The sequence below is a fragment of the Arvicola amphibius genome, chromosome 12 (genome assembly GCF_903992535.2).
Source record: "Arvicola amphibius chromosome 12, mArvAmp1.2, whole genome shotgun sequence".
NCBI classification, from domain to species: Eukaryota; Metazoa; Chordata; class Mammalia; order Rodentia; family Cricetidae; genus Arvicola; species Arvicola amphibius.
Genome location: NC_052058.2, coordinates 85,877,270 through 85,895,874, shown reverse-complemented (window position 1 = coordinate 85,895,874; position 18,605 = coordinate 85,877,270). Strand labels below are relative to the sequence as shown.

The following is an 18,605-nucleotide window of genomic DNA, read 5'->3' as shown; positions in this document are numbered from 1 at the left end:
ATGGTGCTTTTGAGTTGGAGCAGAGCTACATAAAGAAACTCTTTGTCAATGAACAAAACAGGAAAACCAAATCATACCTGGAGTCTTGAGTGTTGACCCTGCAGGACCAGTCACGTGCCTATGAAGACAGGCTTCTCCCCAAATTCTGGCCCTGGACCCGCCAGATTGAAAAACATGACCAACCAGAGCCTCTAGAGGGTCTAAATGATGACTGAACTGACTTTATTATGATTGGTATTTGTGTCTGAGATAGGGTTTCACTCTGCAGGCCAGGTTGGCCTGGAACTCCCAGAGCTCTGCCTGCCTCTGCCTCCCAAACACTGGGATTAAAAGTGTGTGCCACTATGCCCAGCTTAATATTTTATTTTAGTTGATACAAGTGGATTCCTTCCTGTTTAATCCACTTTTTCCTTCATTTATTTGCCTACACAAATTGAGATGAAGCATTCTTCTTTTAAAATAATATATTTTACTTAATGTAATCTATTCACAAGACTGACATGTCTATCTAAAAATTATTAATATTTTATCTTTTTTCTTCTGTTTTCAACAGTATTCACTTGCAACACACTGAAGCAATCTTTACATTTTGTCCCAACTGGACTTTAAATTTTCAAAAGGAAACAATAATTTCGCGAAAAATCTTAACATACATTTTTTTTTTTAGCCAGATGGTCCTTGAACTCTCCATGAACCTCAGACCTTCCCTGCACTCAGGATGCTCCTGCCTCAGCTTCTGAAGTGCTATTAGTATAGAGTCTAAGATAATATGTCATCAAGACAATTGAAAAAGAACAGTTCTGTAAATTAAATGTCGTTAACTGATTGGTTCTGTCTGTGAAACAATAACAATGACCAAAAAGTAAGCCAGCCTCTGGAAGTTCGCTTACTTTTTATGGTCAAATATTCTTATAAATCCAAGGGGGAAAATGTAACCAAATTAATCATTATGGATGTCTAAATGGAATTGATGTTTATGGTTATGTAGGTTATTTATATAAGTTCAATAAGAGTCTGACATTACTTCTTACTGGAATGTAATTGGATATTGACTATGCCAAAAATTCCATTTAATTAAAAGTGTGTTAAGGAAAAAAACAATCTAATGGCATGTGTTAAAGCACGGCAAAGCCGGCTTTATTTGGGACCATCGTTACAGGTACAGGGACCATGGCAACAGGGTCTTGCGGTCAGAGAGACTGGGCTCAGTGCCCTATCATATGGGCAAGTGGCAGCTGACAGCTCTGTGGACTGGTGTGACTATGCACCTGGCAGAAAGCCGCTGAGGGTAGAAGGACTTTATTTTGGTGCAGAGTTTAGGAGGGTGCTGGCCAACGTGGTGAAGACACAGCAGAGATGCTGATGGGCAGGACTCCCAGTCTTGGCTGACTGAGAAGCAGAGAGCAGGGAGTGCTGGCACTCAACCCCCACACACACTTTCAAAAAAAAAAAAAAAATAGTTGGTAGCACACAGCTTACCCAGACCCAGCCCTACTTCGCTTGTTAGATCAAATGAACGTAAGAGTAGGGTAGGGCGGCTAAGACTCTTTTCCCTCCTTTTTATGTAGTTTGGGATCCCAGTTCATACCATGGTGCTTTCCATGTTCAGAGTGAGTCTTCTCCCTTCAGTCAAGGTCCTGGGGGAACTGGATCATACACACGCCCAGAGGTGTGCCTCCCGGGGGATTCCAAAGTCAATCCAATTGACAATGAAGATGAATCATCACCGTAGCAGACAGGGCAGGATTCCGTGGATGGAAAATTACTAAGAAGAAATAGGGGGTGGGGGATGGGCTCTAGACCAACAGGGTGACCAGACACCATCTGGGTAAGGCTGCAGGATCAGGAAAGAAATCAGCTCTCAAGAGTGATCAGGCGTGGAAGGCGGAATTCTTTCTAACCCCACAGCTCTTTGCTTCACTAACTACAACTAGATTCTGCACTGCCATCTACAGAAACAAATGGGGCCTCCAAAAAGGTTCAGAAATGTGGCTAAAGTTTGGTCAATAAAGGAGGTTGGCTGTAGAATGAACTCTCACTGAAAAAGGCTGGTGTGGGTCAGCAGGTAGTTCAGTAGCACAACCCCAGCGCTGCAGAAGGGGAAGAGAAAAGGAGAGGGAGGAAGAGGGAAGAAGGCTACACTTGACTGTGGAAATGACGCCCAGGAGGGTTTCTAGAAAAACGCTCCATTGTCTTTATGACTTAGAAATTCCCAGATTTACAGGTTATAAATAATTTCATTTCCCAGCAGGCCAAGAATATTAACAAATATGTGGATCTTAGAGAAAATTTGCCGATAAAGATGCCTCATAATTACTTTGCCCACGAAGGCAATTCAAAGCTCCAGGGCACAACAGCGCCTCAGGAAAACGCTTGCTCGCTGAAAAGCTTCAGCGCTGGGTTCTGGCTTTCCTAGTACTCTAGAAAGTTTCTGTCCACACACAGTTCCCTTATGCCAATGGAGATACATTAGAACCCAATAAACAATATTAGCTGAATGATTCTGAATCAGAAAACTGTGAAGAATTTATAGAACCCAGGTCATACCTCAGGGGCAAACAGAAACCCCAGAGAAGGAAAAACCCCCTTCATTCAGTAAATACCACTGTGGGTGGGCAGAGAGAATCTCAGCCGAGGAAAAACCCTAAATAACCCCAAAGCTGATGCTTCCAACCCCCAAATATTAAGCTTTCACTATTTCCCTTAAATGTGCCTTTCTGGCCAAACCAACTTTACCCTGTTTTCCCTAGGCTGCCAAGTGAAGCCACACTTCACTGTGCAGAGCCTTTGAGAGCACTCTGGTCCAGCAGGGAGAGAATAGGGACCCCTTCCCTTCCTCTGCCTGGCTTTGCAGTTAACCACTCAGTCTTTCTGGAGTTTGAGCCCTTTTTATTATTATTTTTATAAGTAATTGTTTCCTTGGTGCTGTGTTTCTGCCGGAGCCTTTGGCCATGCATACCCGTGTGTACTGTTCCCCAGCCAGGATCAGATTCCACTCCTGCCCGAAGAGGCTCGCCTGAAGGACAAGGCCTGCCTGTGAGAAAAACGACTCCCTCCCTCCTCAGCCATTCACCATGACCGTCCCAGGCAAGAAGGATCCAAGCAATTATCCCTGACCGGCCACCCAGGGTTTACAGGAACTTGTCCTTTGAGAGATGGCCATGTCTACCCTCACGCCTTTTCTCACGCCTGCCTCCAGCCCTGCCCTATGTGCTCCATGTCTTAATCTCTCTTAACAGCCTGCTCCTGCCTAGGTTTCTGCCATTTCCTCTACCACCCATTGCCCCTCCTCCTTTCCCTCCTTCTCATTTGGCCTACTGTGTGCTGGACACGTGACTACTTCAAAGCTATATCCACAGTCCTTTAAAACTTCTTATTTTGATACAGGCTTTCAAAAGTTATTCAGGCTGGGTTTGAACTTGTGGCTTAATCCCAGGCTAGCCTTGAGCTCCTGAGAAGCTGTGATCAACGGCCTAGACTATTCTAGACTTGCCCGTAGGTTTTTTTCCTCCTGTCAGGACAATACCTTTGCCTAGTCCCTTCACTCTTCAATGTTCATGCCGTTTGCTCAGGAACCTTGACCACCATTCCCTCCCTGCGGAGGGAGGACTGTCTCATTCAAGCTGCCACAACTGCAATGCAAGCGATTTGTTTTCTTCCTTTGCTGTCCATCACTTTTGCTGGACTCTGCTTCACAAGAACACTGACTGCTCCCGTTCACTTTCCTGACTCTACCACCAACCGCAACACAGCCAGCAGTCCAGCACTGATTTCCGTGTAAGCACTGATTGGATGAGCCAGTGATTGACATGGGAGGCCAGGGAGGCTTTGATGGGGAAATAAGTCGAGCGCAGGTTTTGTGGTCCCACCTGAGTTAGCCGTCCACAGGTGTCCAGACCGATGAGCGGCATGAAAATTGGAGAACACTGGGTTCCAAACTTAAAATAGCGTTTGGAGTGCTGTGTCCTTTTGGGATCACACATTTGCTGCTCTTGCCCTTCTACCCAAGCTTCACTAAGCCGTCACTGGGCATCAGCACCAGGGGGGTACACAGAGGATGAGCGGCCATGGCCTTGTGCTCATTGATTCACAGTCCAGCTCAGGACTTGGGCGTCCATAACATCTCACACACGCGCCTTGCAGTTATAGCCCACATCGGGGGTTGGGGAGAGTGACACAGAGTGAACTCCATCCTCCCTCAAACTCTGCCTTTCCTGGAGACAAGGAACGCACAGCAGTGAGAAGGGTGCGGAGGATAATCTGGCCAAAGATGGGCAGGCAGTATCGGGCAGCATTTCCGGTGCACTTTGCTCTGTGCGCGTGTTCTCAACAGTAGTTTCCGGCATCCTTTCACTGATGCTGCTATAGCACACGGCACGTTTGCTGTGTGTTTCAAAAGGAAAATGTCTCCCTCTGGGCTCTTGCTAAAAGATCCAAGTTCCTTAAATGAAGGTTCCTTCTGCTGTGATGCAATCCATTGCGTACACAGCATCCATCCCTCAGGCTGCTGCCGCATCAGGCTTGGGATCCCAGCAGAAGTCGCCCAAACATCAAGTTCATGCTGCTTGCTATTCATAGACAATAAAAAGCACTTTTTCTTTGTCCTAATTAGTTTTAAACGCCAACTTGACACAGCCTACCTGAGAAGAGAGTCTCATCGAGGGTTTCCCCAGATCAGATTGGCCTGTGGGTGTGACTGTAGGGGATTATCGCAACTGTTAATTGATCCGGGCAGGCCTGGCCCTCTGTGGGCAGCACCAGTTCTGGGAAGATGGTTCTGGTCTATAGTCCAAGAGCCAGCAAGCACAGGCCAGTGAGCCAACAGTCAGCATTCCTCCATCGTTACCACTGTGCGTCTGGTCCCTGCTAGAATTCCTGTCCCACCTCCCTCAGTGGTGGAAGCTGAAATTGCTTCCTCCTCTAAATTGCTTCAGTCACAGTTTTGTTATAGCAATAAAAAGGAAGCTAGCACAACCCTGCATAGAGCCCAAGGGACCGTGGTTGCTGAGCACATCAGAAAGTCTCCAGCCTTCCACGGTTATTCTATGAGGCATATGCAATGGCCCTGTGGTGGGGAGGAGATACGCACAAAGCCCTGAAGGAGGAAGCTGGGCGTAGTTTACTGACTGGAGCATCTTGTGAGATGAGACGGGGTGGCAAGCCGTGGGCCCCTTAGTGAGTGAGTGCTACTGACAATGTCACCTTCACATAGGATATATGGAGTTAATAAACTGAGCTTAAGGGCTCACAGGACCAGAAGACTTACAGCAATCCGATCCCACGAGAGAGCTTCTAACAAAGGGAACGATGAAGCCAGACAGCATTGTCTTCATATCCTGTGTCACATTCTGTACTAGCCTCATCAGAAATGCAAGGGAGTCTTCCTCACAGTGCCTCAAACAGGAGACACATCTCAGGGGCTACCATTGTTGTCAATCATCTTAGATTTAAAAAAAAAAAAAAAACAAACCTTAAAGAAACCTTTGTTTCAAAAGAAGCCTGTCACCTTAAATAAACCTTTGGTGAGCTTTGCCACTCAGGGTCTAATTCAGGATCAGCCTTCTTGCGTGATTATTTTACAGCATAGGGCTAGAAGTTTTGGGGTGGGATTGGGGGGCATGGAGAGGGTCCTCAAGGGAAGGCTAAGAATCTGTCCTGGATAACATCTAAGACAGATAGATGGTGGGGGCTACCTTTCCCTGGGGTGCTGGGCAAAGGATAAGCACTGTTAAAGCACCTTTAATAATCTTAAGGCCACCTTTTGTGTTAGCAATTAATTCCTTATTGCAAGTACTCCACCTAATGCTAATTCTCCTGTAAAGAAACAAAGATATTAGGGGCCTGGACATTCGACTCCCTAATTAGCAGCTGTTGGCTTTCTCCTTGCTGTCCTGTCTGCCTTGAGCAAAAAGACTGCCAGGCTAAAAGCCAGACAGAAAGGAGGGGTGTGGTAATACCTGCCTTTAATCCCAGCTCTTCCGAGACAAAGGCGGGAGGATCTCTGTGAGTTCAAGGCCTTCCTGGTCCACGTAGTAAGTACCAGGTCAGCCAGGGCCAGACAGTGAAATCCTATATAAACAAATAAGAAAGCTAGTCTACCCTTATGCTGGCCCCGGCCATTCTGAAGCCTTCGCGGACACCTTCATAAGAGTTCACAGTGTTTGCAGTTAACTGTTTTGACTCCTGGAGGCCCAATGTCAGTCAGAGCTGTTTCAAACAATTTGTATCAGACATTTTTGCCTTTAGATGACCCAACAGCCATCTCCACCTCATCAACAAAGGAACACTTCCCCTCCTGGCCTAGCTGAAGGATTATTTTTTCGTGAAACCTTAAACTCCCATTGCCTGTGAGGTGTGCTGTGATTGGTCCAAACATAGGTCCCTGCCTATACGTGGCTGTTCAGGAGCAGGCCAGGAGACATCTTGTGTGCTGTCTCTCTCTGCTGCAACTTTAGGCCCAACAAAGGCTTCCCTTGAGTGTTCTTTTCTTATCTACCCTTAGTGGTCTGGGCTGAGCTGGAGGCACAAGAAAAAAGCAGCAAAGACATTCAGAGCAGCAGAAATGGGGCAGCCAGGGGACAGCAGCAGCAGGCAAGCCCAGCAACCAGCTGCTTAGCAGAAGACGAGGTGGGGCTGAGCAGCAAGTGGCCTGAGAGAGACAGCGAGCGGCGCAGCAAAGCGGGGTGGTAGGAATGAAGAGATGGGGAGCTGGGAGGCTGAAGCTGTGGAGAACCAGAGGAAAGACACTGCAAGCCCTGGTCCCTGGAAGAGTTCCAAAGAGCGGGCAAGCCTGTAGAGCCACGGCTCTCATAGCCACGGCCAGGATGTGAAACACGACCTGCTGCCAACAGCGAAGGAATCTTGATGCCCAGGTCTGCCAGGAAGGTGTGATGCTGGCTGCTGCTGTCGAGTCTGAGGAACCCATGCTTAAGAGCTGTAACACCTGGAGAGCTGAGAGCCCCTGTCCTGGAGTCCTGAGGAGAGCTGTGGTGTTTAGAAGGTCCCACCTGTGGCTTTTCCTGATTGCTGACACCGTGGCTTCTCTGGTATCTGATGCTGAGGAGCACCCAAGGCCGCTCAAGGCCAGCACTGGAAGAACCGCTTGCCTACCAAGGGTTTCTATGCAGGCAGAGTGTGAGGATCTGAGAGAGCTGACCGTGGGCATCACCACTACGTAGTGGAACTATAGACACCAGAGGACGTGAATGAGAAGCCCTCTCTCTAATCCATCCTGGCCCTGAGTTCTGACTTTTTCACTCACTGTCTACTAATTGTACATTATATATGGTCTGTAAAGAATGGAATTATTCTGGATCTTTGTCCCCATCTCAAGGAGAAAAAAAGGTGCTCTTAAACAGCTCAGAGTTGCCTGAGAAGCATCTTTGTCTGTTTTTGTTGTTGTTGCAGCCATTAGGTCTTTTGGGTTTTGTGAGGGGTTTTCCTTTGTTTGTTTGTTTGTTGTTGCTGCTGTTGTTTAGGTAAACATGGCAGGATACACCAGCAACCCCGGCACTAACATGGTTGGTACGCTTGTGTCCAGCCTGAGCTACATCTTGATGCTTGTCTTGGGAAAACAACCTTGGAAAATGAAATGCCTCTTGTGAGTGCTGAGGGTGGAGGCCAGGGCTGGGCAGAGCAGAACACCTAAGCTTTTCTTCCTGCACCTAAGCTGCTAAGAGCCCCGCGGAGCCACTGTAGCATTTAGAGGTGGGGGTGCCTCATTGGGTTTGGGTTTCAAAAGCATCACTGAGAGGAGAGGCGATATTCATCTGAGAGCCTGCTGCCGCTGCTCCCAGGAGAATCTACTCCACCACTGGCCATTATTGCCCCATGTTTGCCCTGCATCTCTTCACCACAGTCTTGGGCTTACACGGGAGCTTCTCTCGCTCTTCTGCACTGCATCCAAAAGAGGGGGAGGCAGCCTTAGGGCTCGGGACCTTCTCGGGAATTTCTCTCTCCTGTCCCATTTTCTTATATTCAATAATCAGCAATTGCTAAGGGGGGAGGGGAATTGGGACCCTTCCCCAGTCCCTAAGGTTCTCTGGTCCTCACCTAGACTCCAGCCAAGTATGCAAACAGCCAGGAAACAGAGAAAAATCTGAGGGGAGGCCAGGCAATATAATGGTGGCCTTGTTTGGGTGCCATGACTTACATAACCCAACTGTGCCTGCTTCAGCCCGATGGAGGGCCTGGATGGAAGACCGGAACCACAGACAAGAGCCGCCAGGAAAAGTTGGGGAATACTGGCAAGAAGCAAGTGGCAGGGAGAGACGAAATGGCAGGAAGGCTTTGGAGATGTGACTGTCACGCCCAAGGAGGCCCTCGATCATCACCCACATGGCCCTTCAGCTGGCAGGTATGGCAAGACCTGGCCCAAGGCTTTCAAAACTCCAGGGTTTCCCAATCTCCTCTAGTGGCTCTCCGCCTCCACTGGCCAGCAATTGGGTTTACGCACAGCTCAGTTCCTGTAAGGAGGATTGTTTGGGGGTGTGGGGGAGTGGAGTGGGATGGGTATAAGAAGGAAGTGTGAAGCCTGGGGAAGAGACCCTGTCTAGAAAGCTGGGTACCAGGAGAGGCCACCATGCCCAGCTCTGCTGAAGCCAGGATGGGTGTGAGGGTGGCGCTGACAGGTCTCTGGGCTGGGTCAGGTGGGACTGGAGATTTTCAATCCAAAGGGGTCAGACTGCTCAGCTCCTGCACAGGGGGCCCAACCTTCTACCCGCTGAAGGCGGGTGGCGGGAGGCAGACAGAGAGAGTAAAATTTGAAAGGGAAGAAGGAAAAGAGAAGGGCACCTGGTGGTAAAGCATCCTCTTGCCTGGGGAGGGGGCAGGAAGAAGAGCAGTCGCCCCTCCCCCACCACCAGATCTGACCCTGGATTTCCCCACAGGCTTTGTGGTCCTGACGTTGCTCCAGTGCTGTGAGTACCCTCCCCCAACCCCTCCCGGAGGAGGTCTTAGCACAAAAGAATACTCCTCCAGGTTTCTTCTGCAGCTCACGGGCTTGGGAATACTTGTTGAATAGGATGATGGTATACGTATATGTATGTTTTTGTCTCCACTCTTCCATTTATTTGAACTTTTTTTTTCAAAACAACAAACTTAAAAAGACTCAGATTCTGTGAAGACTGCTTCAAACTGCCCTAAGGGAACAGCCATCAGGAGCCACAGGGATGAGTGAGGCCCACTGTTTTCTTCCATGACTAAGTGGCTAAAAGGGATTTCATCTAGAGTAAGAGGAATTCGAATTAGAACGAAGGAAGAACGTCCCAGCCCCTGTGATAATGAGGCCTAGTTTGGGGACTGCCATTCTGGTCATGTTATCAGGTAGGGTCACTCCCACCTAGAGACAGAGAAGAGATCCACAAAGTCACTCTTTAATCAAAGACCCCACTGTAGGGTTGTGTTAGGAATATTTCCTAACATGAGCTCCCTGCCGACGCAAAATTCCCAATCAAGCCAAATCAAAACAAGCCAAATTAAGAAATATCCAGGTTTAATGGGAGTTCTGTGCTCTCGGGGAACCGGGAAGCTGCTGGAACGCGACCACTGGGAGGAAGAAAAAGGGACCACGTGTTCCTCTTTTGGGGGCTCATTTAAATACCCTGGCCTGCTGGGATTTGGAGTCCAGACCAGGCCTGGGGGCTGGGATAGATGCAAGGAACTGGGGCCTACGCTCCCAACTTGACAGGTTGGGCTGCAGGCAGGGCATCTTTTGACCCTGGATGGCACAGTCAGGCATCTGTCTCTTTTGAAAGCCACTGCCTCCAGGAAGTCCTCAGTCCTTGGACTGAGTCACACCATTCCCACGCATCAGGCAGGGGAGGCTGGCCCCGCTCCTTTCCTTTAAAGATTTTTCATTTTGCTCAACACTCTGTCCCCACTCCCAGCCCACAACTCCACACCACATCGGTGCTCAGTCCCACCCCAGATTTCTCCTCCAGGCTCTGCGTACAAGCTGGTCTGCTACTACACCAGCTGGTCCCAGTACCGGGAAGGCGATGGAAGCTGCTTCCCAGATGCCATTGACCACTCCCTATGCACCCACATCATCTACAGCTTTGCCAACATCAGCAACAATGAGATTGACACATGGGAGTGGAATGACGTGACACTCTATGGCACGCTGAACGCACTTAAAACCAGGTGGGGTCACAAGCTGGCCAGGAGAGGGGAGGAGGGGCAGGTAGCTCGGCTGGTCCTAGAGCAGAACATCTTGGTATGTGACCCAAGGATCCTCCTGGGGAAAGATTGCCCGGGGGCCTTGGCTTCTGGGGGAGGGTACCCTGGGTGGGCGATGCTGGGACGGTGACAAGGCAACAGGGAGCAGCACCGAGGCTCAGGGAAGGGGCCTCTCACCCCACGACAGCGCTGTGTGAGCCTAGAGCACCAATGTCAGAGGCAGGCACCTAACCCAGCCCCCTGCAAGCCAGAACTCTTCTATGGGCTGCAGATACAGGGTCTGCGACACCATGACAGCTTCTCTCCATCCCTTCTCTCCCCACTATCCTGCCCCACAGAAACCCCAACCTGAAGACCCTCCTGTCTGTTGGAGGATGGAACTTTGGCTCTCAAAGGTAGGACTCATTGCTGAGGCAGGATGGAGTAGAGTCAAGGCTCGAAGGTGAGGGTTACAGTTGCTCCAGTCTAGCAGGGCGCCGAGGCCTCAGTGGTGGTTGCCATATATGTATTTGAAAAGAAAAAACAAAAAAGCAAAACAACAACAACAACAAAAAAAAAAAACAGGGCCAGAGAGGGAGAGGGACTTAGCAAAAAGAAAAAAATTACAAAATGCTTATTTGTTTTCTGCAATTTTTTTGATAAGTTGCCAGGTTTGCCTCAAACTTACTACATAGTCCAGGCTAGCCTCAAACTTTGGACAATTCTCTTGCCTCAATCCCCAATTGCTGGGATCGTGGGCATGTGCCAGTGTGCCTAGCTCTTGCAAAGCTCTTATTACTATATCTTAGGCATGAAAACAACTTCCAAGTTACTGCCATGCAGGCTGGGTGGGATGGGAATGAAGCAATGGGGGTTGAGACTGTTAAAGGGGCCGTGGAGTCATCAGAGCAGAGCCAGGGCAGCGAGGGGGCTAGAAGGCCACCAGGACGCTTCCCTGCTGCTATGCCAACCACAGCATTGGGTGTTACAGTTACCCCATTTTACAGATAGGCATGCGTGACTAAGGTTGCAACCTGCTCAAAATGGCAGGCCAGTCTGGCCCCTAAGCACACATCCTTCTAAGTTCCCAGTCTGGTGCTGTCCCCAGAATGTTCTCCTAGATCTGGCAGTTCAGGCCCCTGATCCCAAGTTCTGGAAATCCCAGTGTATGGACAGGGTACCTGGCATATGAGTGCCAAGCTCATTCTGTGGTGGTTTTGTTCTAGATTTTCCAGGATTGCCTCCAACTCTCAGAGACGCAGGACCTTCGTCAAGTCGGTTGCCCCATTCCTGCGGGCCCATGGTTTTGATGGGCTGGATCTTGCCTGGCTCTACCCTGGTCCAAAAGACAAGCAGCATCTCACCACCCTCATCAAGGTGCTTGGCAAAGGGCAGAGGTGTAGGGGAGCACCAGCATGTAGTGACGTTCTCTTCACAGACGAACCTCCCGGGGATGTGCAGAAGGGCTTCAGCAAGGAAGACATGTTAGAACCACTGTGGGTGGTGAGGGCAGAGTCCTAAAAGGCCAAAACCAGTGGCTGAGCAGGGTGCCCACTCTACATGACCTACTGCCCACTAAGTGAGGTGTCCATTGTCTAATGTCCAGTCCCAAACTGATGCCACCAGCTAACCAACAAGCACTGTGCACGCGGGTCAATCTGAGGGTCGAGTCCCTACAGTTTTCAGAGGCAGAGAAAAGCTGTCAACAAACCGCCTGCAGTACCAGGGTGGATCCCTGTGACCTTGTAACTTCGTGTAAAACAGAATGCAGACTGAGAGACTCTTATCTTCCAAAGTCATCACCCACAATATGGTGTCCCCAGGACAGGTGTGCATAGGTTTTGTGCATATATATATATATATATATATATATATATATATACATACATACATATATGCAAGTTTGAGTGTGTGTGTGTGTGTGTGTAGGGAGGTAAACATGCATGTTCAGGGGTGCATACACATATATGCAAAGCATATGTGGAGGTCAACTCAGGTGTCATTCTCAAGCACTCTCCACCCTATTTTATTCTTTTGAAATAAGGGTTCTCATTGGCCTGGAACTTACAAATAGAGTACGCTGGCTGACCAGCGAACCCCGGGGACCGGCCTGCCTCTCTTTCCCTGGTGCTGGGGTTACAGGCACGCACGCTATGCCTAGCTTTTTACTCTTCACGTGGGTTCTGGGAGTCAAACTCAGGACCTCATACCTTACAGACAAAGCTATGTCCCCAGCCCTCCAATCATATTCTAGCAAAAGCACGGGTGTCCTGAAGATGGGACTGGGGCAGACTCCTCACTCTGCCTGAACACCAGGCGGGTCAGTGAGCACAGCTGTGGGGGAGGACAGCAAGACACCCACCCGGGGCCTTGGTCTCCCCACATCAGCCTCTCTCATGTGCCTGCTCCCTTTAGCTTCCCTGCTTGCCTCCCACCCAGGAACTGAAGGCCGAATTCACAAAAGAAGTCCAACCAGGGACAGAGAAACTCCTGCTCAGCGCAGCTATGTCAGCAGGGAAGGTGGCCCTTGACAGTGGCTATGACATCGCCCAGATATCCCAGTGAGTCTCCTGCCCTGGCAGCGCCTCGGAAGCCTCTGCGCGCAACACTTTTCCCCACCCTGCCCTAGCATCCCATGAGACTCAGGAGTTCAAAGTGATGCACATACGTTGGCAAGTCCCTCCCCTCTCCATGACTCAGTTTCCCAATTGTTAAGTGGGCCACAATGAGCCCTATACTTCCTTTTCCACTTGGAATGTTGTTAGCCAATTGAGAGCATAGCTATGGTGAATTTTGAAAGTGGTAGTGAATTGTAGCGTGTACCTGACACTCCAGGGTGCTCTCTCCGTGCTGAGCCCAGCAGAGCGCTAGATCCAGGAGGGGCAACCGACAGCAAGAGAACATTGTGTGTCAGAACGCAGAGGGAGTCAGCTCCCTTTCCTATCACCCAGATCTTTCTCCTTACACAGGAGTTTGAACTGCCAACAGTCAACTCTCCCAAAGGCTCAGGCAAGTCACGGGAAACCCAGCAGAAAGGAGCAAGGATCTTCGATCTTCTTTAGAACCTTAGGGATATAGTTAGTCCGCTGTTTCAAATGTCCAATGGGAAAGAGGGGGTGCACCCATTTGTTCCGAATCTCCAAAGCTCACACTGATGCCTTCTGCCTACAGTCCCTTCTTGGTAGGGTTATTGAGCACTCCCTACCCGTGAGTGAATGTAGGCTGAGCCAGCCTTTGATACCGCTCCTTCCACTGCACTTTCAGCTGGCATTTGCCAAGACGAGCGTGCTAGGAGTGGAGGCTGAGTTGCAGCAGAGAACAGCTCCCACGCGTGCGCGTGCATGTTCTCACCCTCAGGGCGCCACCAGGACCAGAGCCCGCACCAGGGAGTGGCTTCGGAGAAGTGGGCTAGTAGACAGAACGGCAGTCTCCAGAGCTCCTGACTTTGGGACAATGCCCTTTTTCTCAGATGCTTGCTTCCCACATCCTACTGGTCCTTGGCTGTGAAGTCAAGAACATTTCTAATTTCCCACCTCACCTCTGACTCGTTTCCCTTAGACACCTGGATTTTATGAGTCTCATGACCTATGATTTCCATGGAGCCTGGCGCCAAACCACAGGACATCACAGCCCCCTCTTCCGAGGCCAAAGGGACACTAGTTCGGACAGATTCAGCAATGTGGTGGGTTCCTGGAAGGCATGTGGGAGGGAGTCACAAAGCCCTGCCCCCTGCCTGAGCGCGTACAGCCATCCTTCTCTCTTTCCGTACATTCCTTGCAAAATAGGTTATGAAAGTCATTTCACAGATGGGGAAACTGAGGAAAGCCCTGTTGGGTAGACTGAATGAAGGCAAGAGGGGGCAGAACAAAGAAGAGCTGGGGACTTAGAGGCTGGAGTCTAGCTTCAGTCTGTCGTTTACCCAGCGTGCACCCCGAGCCAGTCAGCCAATTTCTGTTCCTGTCACACATTAATAATCCCTTCTTATGCCTGCAAGGAGCTTTTCAAGAACAAACCTTTAAAAATCTTTTTTTTAAAACAGCATTATCAGTTCCCAGAGGGACGGGGATTCCCAGGTGCTCCGTGTAACTGTCACCCCACCTGTCAAGGCAACAGTATTAATTGCACAGCCCTATCTGCACACCGCCCAGCCCAGCTAATCATTCCTGTGTCTCTGCCTCACCCCAGGACTATGCCGTGGGGTACATGCTGAGGCTGGGAGCCCCAGCCAGCAAGCTAGTGATGGGAATCCCCACCTTTGGGAAGAGCTTCACTCTGGCATCTTCTGAGATGGGGGTAGGAGCTCCAATCTCAGGACCAGGATTACCAGGCCGGTTCACCAAGGAGGAAGGGGTCCTCGCCTACTATGAGGTAGGTAACAATGTTGCTTCACGGGCTGGCTCAGGGAAGAGGGGCCTCCCTCACCACACGCACTTTTTCCTTTGGGAATAGAAAACATGCTTGTTTGCGGTAGCATTCCCTAGGAGATAGCGGGAGAGCTTAAGTCTTTCATATTCCTGAGAGCCTCCAGCAGGCACCAATATTCCTCTGGCCTCAGACCTGGGGTCTTCATTCCAGTCCAAGAAAAGCAATGGTCTCTGTGGGTGTAGGCCTCTGAAGCGCCAAGTGGTCTGGGGCCAGCCCCGGGTAGTAGCTCATTTTCCTCACAGTCCTGTGGCGATCAGATCTCTAAAGCCCTCAGGCTATAGCAGCTGAACTCTGGGGCATTTGCATCTGTTTTTCATAAATTTGCATGAAGCCTGCAGCTCGTAGCCTCAGGAGAGGGAGGCTACAGACTGAAGGATGACTTCTAGTGACCTGACCAGCCTCCCACACCACCCCCTGCCCTGTTCTCTACACAGATCTGTGCTTTCCTCAAAGGAGCTGACGTGCACAGAATCCTTGGCCAGCAGGTTCCCTATGCTACCAAGGGCAACCAGTGGGTGGGGTATGACGACCAGGAGAGTGTGAAAAACAAGGTAGGTTTCCCAGATGCCACACCCCAGAACAACGAAGGTGAGAGCTGAGCCTGGGTGAGCACAGTTCCCCCACGCCTCACCCAAAGAACCAACCCTACCTGCTCTGGACCTCCTCCACCAGGTGCAGTACCTGAAGAGCAAGCAGCTGGCAGGAGCCATGGTGTGGGCACTGGATTTGGATGACTTCCGGGGCTCCTTCTGTGGGCAGAACCTACGCTTCCCACTCACCAACGCCATCAAGGAGGCACTTGCTAAGGCTTAGCTCTCTCTTTCTCAGATGGCACCCCACACCCTCCAGCCAAGTCCCCCAACTGAGCCTCAGGTCCCGCCCCTTGTAGGGGCCACTGTGTTGAGGTTTGGGCTCAGCCCGGGTGAACAGAAGAGCGGGAACATAGGACAGTGGGGTCGTCAGAGTCACAGTGTGAGACCAGGTTCAGCACATCTCGGATGAGGGATGGAAATTCTCAGACGCTAAGCCCAGCACAAAGGACTTTCTCCAACTCTCTTTCCTTCAGCGCTCCTGACCAAAGGACACCATTTTGGCACGTTATACCATCAAGCAGGCAAACATCTTACATGATACAGTGGTCATACTAATTATACCCTCTGCAAAGCCCAACTTGAAACCTTCAGTTAGGAACATAATCACATCTCTATCCCACTTCCCTTTCTTAATTCCCCAGCTGCTCAATAAAGCACAAGAGTTAACAGTGTGTCTCTCCCATTTTGGTCATCTCCATGGGTACACAGGACCATGGCACCCACCTCCCCTGTCTTTTCTGGATTCCTTTCTCTGAGGCTTGGGTATCAGAGCTGACAGAAGTGAGGTCTTGATGCCCTGTGCTGGGCCCTAAGGAGCCTCAACGGGAGGTGGTATCCTCAGGTGGGGTGGAAATTTAGACTTTCCCCAAACATGGATGACAGCAATCCAGATACTAAAGCCCTTGTCCTGCAGACTTCCAAACTAAGTTCCTTGTGGATAGAGACTGTTGCAGGGCTTTGGACAGAAGACCTTTTACCTAGCACGTGTCTTCTGATCCTCTAAAGGTGGTGAGAGACAACCACAGAATATGGGTAGGAAGCGCAGGAACCCAGAACGTAAAGGCCAGCAAACCCTTTCACGCACCCTTCCTACTGTTCAGGGCTGGGTGTCTCCGGACTCTCAAGAGTTGGTCTTCTAGTCTCCCACTCCTACGTGCCCCACAGTTCACTACCTTAAAGGCAGTCCACCCAGCCGCTGGACTGAGGCTGTCAACCGTCCAGTGCTCTTCTTGTCCCCAGCTCAGTCCTTGGCTCACTCCTCCTTCACACTACTGTCTCGGCTCCTGAAGAGATCAGATCTTCCTTGCCCCAGCTGACCTGAGACAGCAGGTGAGGAAGATGGAATAGTATAGGCTCAGAAGACAAGCCTTTGTGAGGAGGGGATGCTCCGACCAGGGTCTCAAGAACTGCCAGGAGCCCAGATGTGACTTTATCCAGGGAACCTGGATAGGATGTATTCTAAACCTGCTGGGATTGCATCTGTGGTTTCTTTGACTTTTGGATTATCTGACCTGGGATAATCATTAGATGGCTTGATGTTGGTGACTCTCGGTATTGAGGTGTAGAGAAGACAACACCAATCTGTGGCCCTGAAATCTGAACCAGCTGGAACCGGGCACATGGAACTATTTCCAAGGTTACCGTTCTGCTAAAGGCAAGGTGCTGGGCCAGGGTCTTAGGGGTAGAGCAAACCTGGCATTTCATGCTGGCTAGTGGGCCAAGCAGTCCCTAACTCCTGCCCATGGTTCACCTTACCACACAGGTCTCTGGAACCTCAGGGCTATGAGCTCCCCTGTCTCCTGAGGCCCCCCCTCTCCCAGTTTGGGACAGGTTCTCAAGGCTGACTCAGGGTCCTGCCGAGTTAGTCACATTCGCTTATAGCTGCAGAGTCAGAAGCCAAAGTGGAGATCGGGTCTCCCTCTCCAGCACAACACTGAGTCACCTCCCAGAGGCCATGGACGCCCAGGCAGAGTTGGACCCATAGGCTCCTCGGGCCCTCTGCAGACACACCATACAAGGACAGTTGGGGCTGAGAGGCAGCCATACTGCTCCACCCCGTCCTCATGAAGAGGGAGAGCCTGGATGCTGTTGACAGCCCTAAATAAATTACACGTCCATTTATTCCTAAGTTGCGGGATACACCATGCCTGCTTAAGAGTGAGAGAGATTCATCTAATTTAAAGAGCTTCTATGTATTGAGAGGAAACCTCAGCGACACTTTGAAGCCTCTACAGTCACGGGCGTCCTTGTCCCCTCACCCAGTGGCTGTCATTTTAGGCTAACCTTGGCCTTGCCTTCCTTTTTTATTTGGCATACCACCTATGGATGCATTTTGAAAATTGAGGCTTCACAGGGCTCTGGGTTTGGATTTCAAGGACAAAGTGATCCCCGTGTTTCTGTGATTCACCTTTTGGTGTGTGAGATCGGTTGGGGCATCCCATCATCATCAATCAGGCTTCTGTTTCAGAACTGTGTAACCGCGCCAGTGGCTCGTCCACCCACCGTTCAAAGACAGCTATTTCCTGATAGGTCCACAGTCTCATCCTCGTCTCCTGGGAGTCCAGTGGTGGAGTCTCATCCTCGTCTCCTGGGAGTCCAAAGGTGGAGTCTCATCCACGTCTCCTGGAAGGGAGTCCAGCGGGGGATGCCCAGAGCCACCCACTAGGCACATGGCTGTTGCCACCAATGTCCTGCCTCATTTTCCAGTCATTGCTCTGACCCACACTCCCACCCACAGTAAACATTTTGACTGGTTCCCCCTTCTTCCCGACACATAGTATTTTCTGGATTTCAAATTATCACCAGTCTTAATATCTTCTTGAATAAATGAATCAGGGACTGGGAATTCGGCTGAACCTGCTCCATTTTCCACCCTGGGAGAGTCTACGTCTCTGTCCCTTTTTGAAGAGTCTGGGAAATTCAAGCCTGTCTGTCTTATCCTCAAGGTTGGGGTTCTCAGTAGGCCTGTGGATTAGTGAAAACAGAGACTCCCCAGCTTGCCACAGAAACAGGAAGAGGTCCTGCTGTGGTTTGAAGGCTCCTCTAACACCCCTCTCATTGTCACTAATGGTGACAGACTAATGGTGTTAAGACGAAGTGATTAGGCCATGGGACACTTCCCTCATAAGTTAATTAATGTCATTATTAAGGAGTGGGTTATTTATCTCCAGAGTGGGAACTGGATAAAAGGCATGATTTAGTCTGTTTTCCTGTCCGGCTTACCCATTCTCTGTATTCCGACTCAGCACAAAACTCCTCACTGGATGCGGAGGGGCATGTTCTTAGACTCCTCGGCCTCTGGGGCCGTGAGGAAACGCCCCTCTGTCTATAATTCACAGTGCCTATGGTGTGGTGCTGCTGCAGCGGAAGACCAACCGAGAGAGTCCCCTTTCCTGCCTCTGGCCAGCCTCAGCTTGGGCATCTCAGTTC

At 50.2% G+C, this 18,605-nt stretch overlaps 1 protein-coding gene across 2 annotated transcripts; it reads left to right on the top strand.

Annotated features, from left to right (window-relative positions):
* The first annotated feature begins 8,337 nt into the window (after positions 1 to 8,337).
* On the top strand, positions 8,338 to 15,396 carry LOC119827756 (chitinase-3-like protein 1). Of its 2 annotated transcripts, none has more exons than XM_038349615.1 (10): positions 8,338 to 8,356; positions 8,889 to 8,918; positions 9,942 to 10,143; positions 10,518 to 10,574; positions 11,385 to 11,535; positions 12,598 to 12,719; positions 13,717 to 13,840; positions 14,344 to 14,526; positions 15,018 to 15,134; positions 15,256 to 15,396. In XM_038349615.1, exons 1-10 carry the CDS (start codon positions 8,338 to 8,340, stop codon positions 15,394 to 15,396), a joined length of 1,146 nt encoding a protein of 381 aa, XP_038205543.1. The 2 variants fall into 2 exon arrangements, with proteins under 2 accessions (XP_038205543.1, XP_038205542.1); XM_038349614.1 differs by lacking the exon at positions 8,338 to 8,356 and adding an exon at positions 8,582 to 8,630.
* Positions 15,397 to 18,605: the final 3,209 nt, after the last annotated feature.

What these genes read in the sequence shown, in the direction of transcription:
- LOC119827756 (XM_038349614.1), top strand. Translation starts at nt 8,582, where the DNA reads ATGCCCAGCTCTGCTGAAGCCAGGATGGGTGTGAGGGTGGCGCTGACA. An exon ending in CCTGACGTTGCTCCAGTGCT is followed by an intron (nt 8,919 to 9,941) that starts GTGAGTACCCTC and finishes TTTCTCCTCCAG; the next exon opens with GCTCTGCGTACAAGCTGGTC. An exon ending in CGGACAGATTCAGCAATGTG is followed by an intron (nt 13,841 to 14,343) that starts GTGGGTTCCTGG and finishes GCCTCACCCCAG; the next exon opens with GACTATGCCGTGGGGTACAT.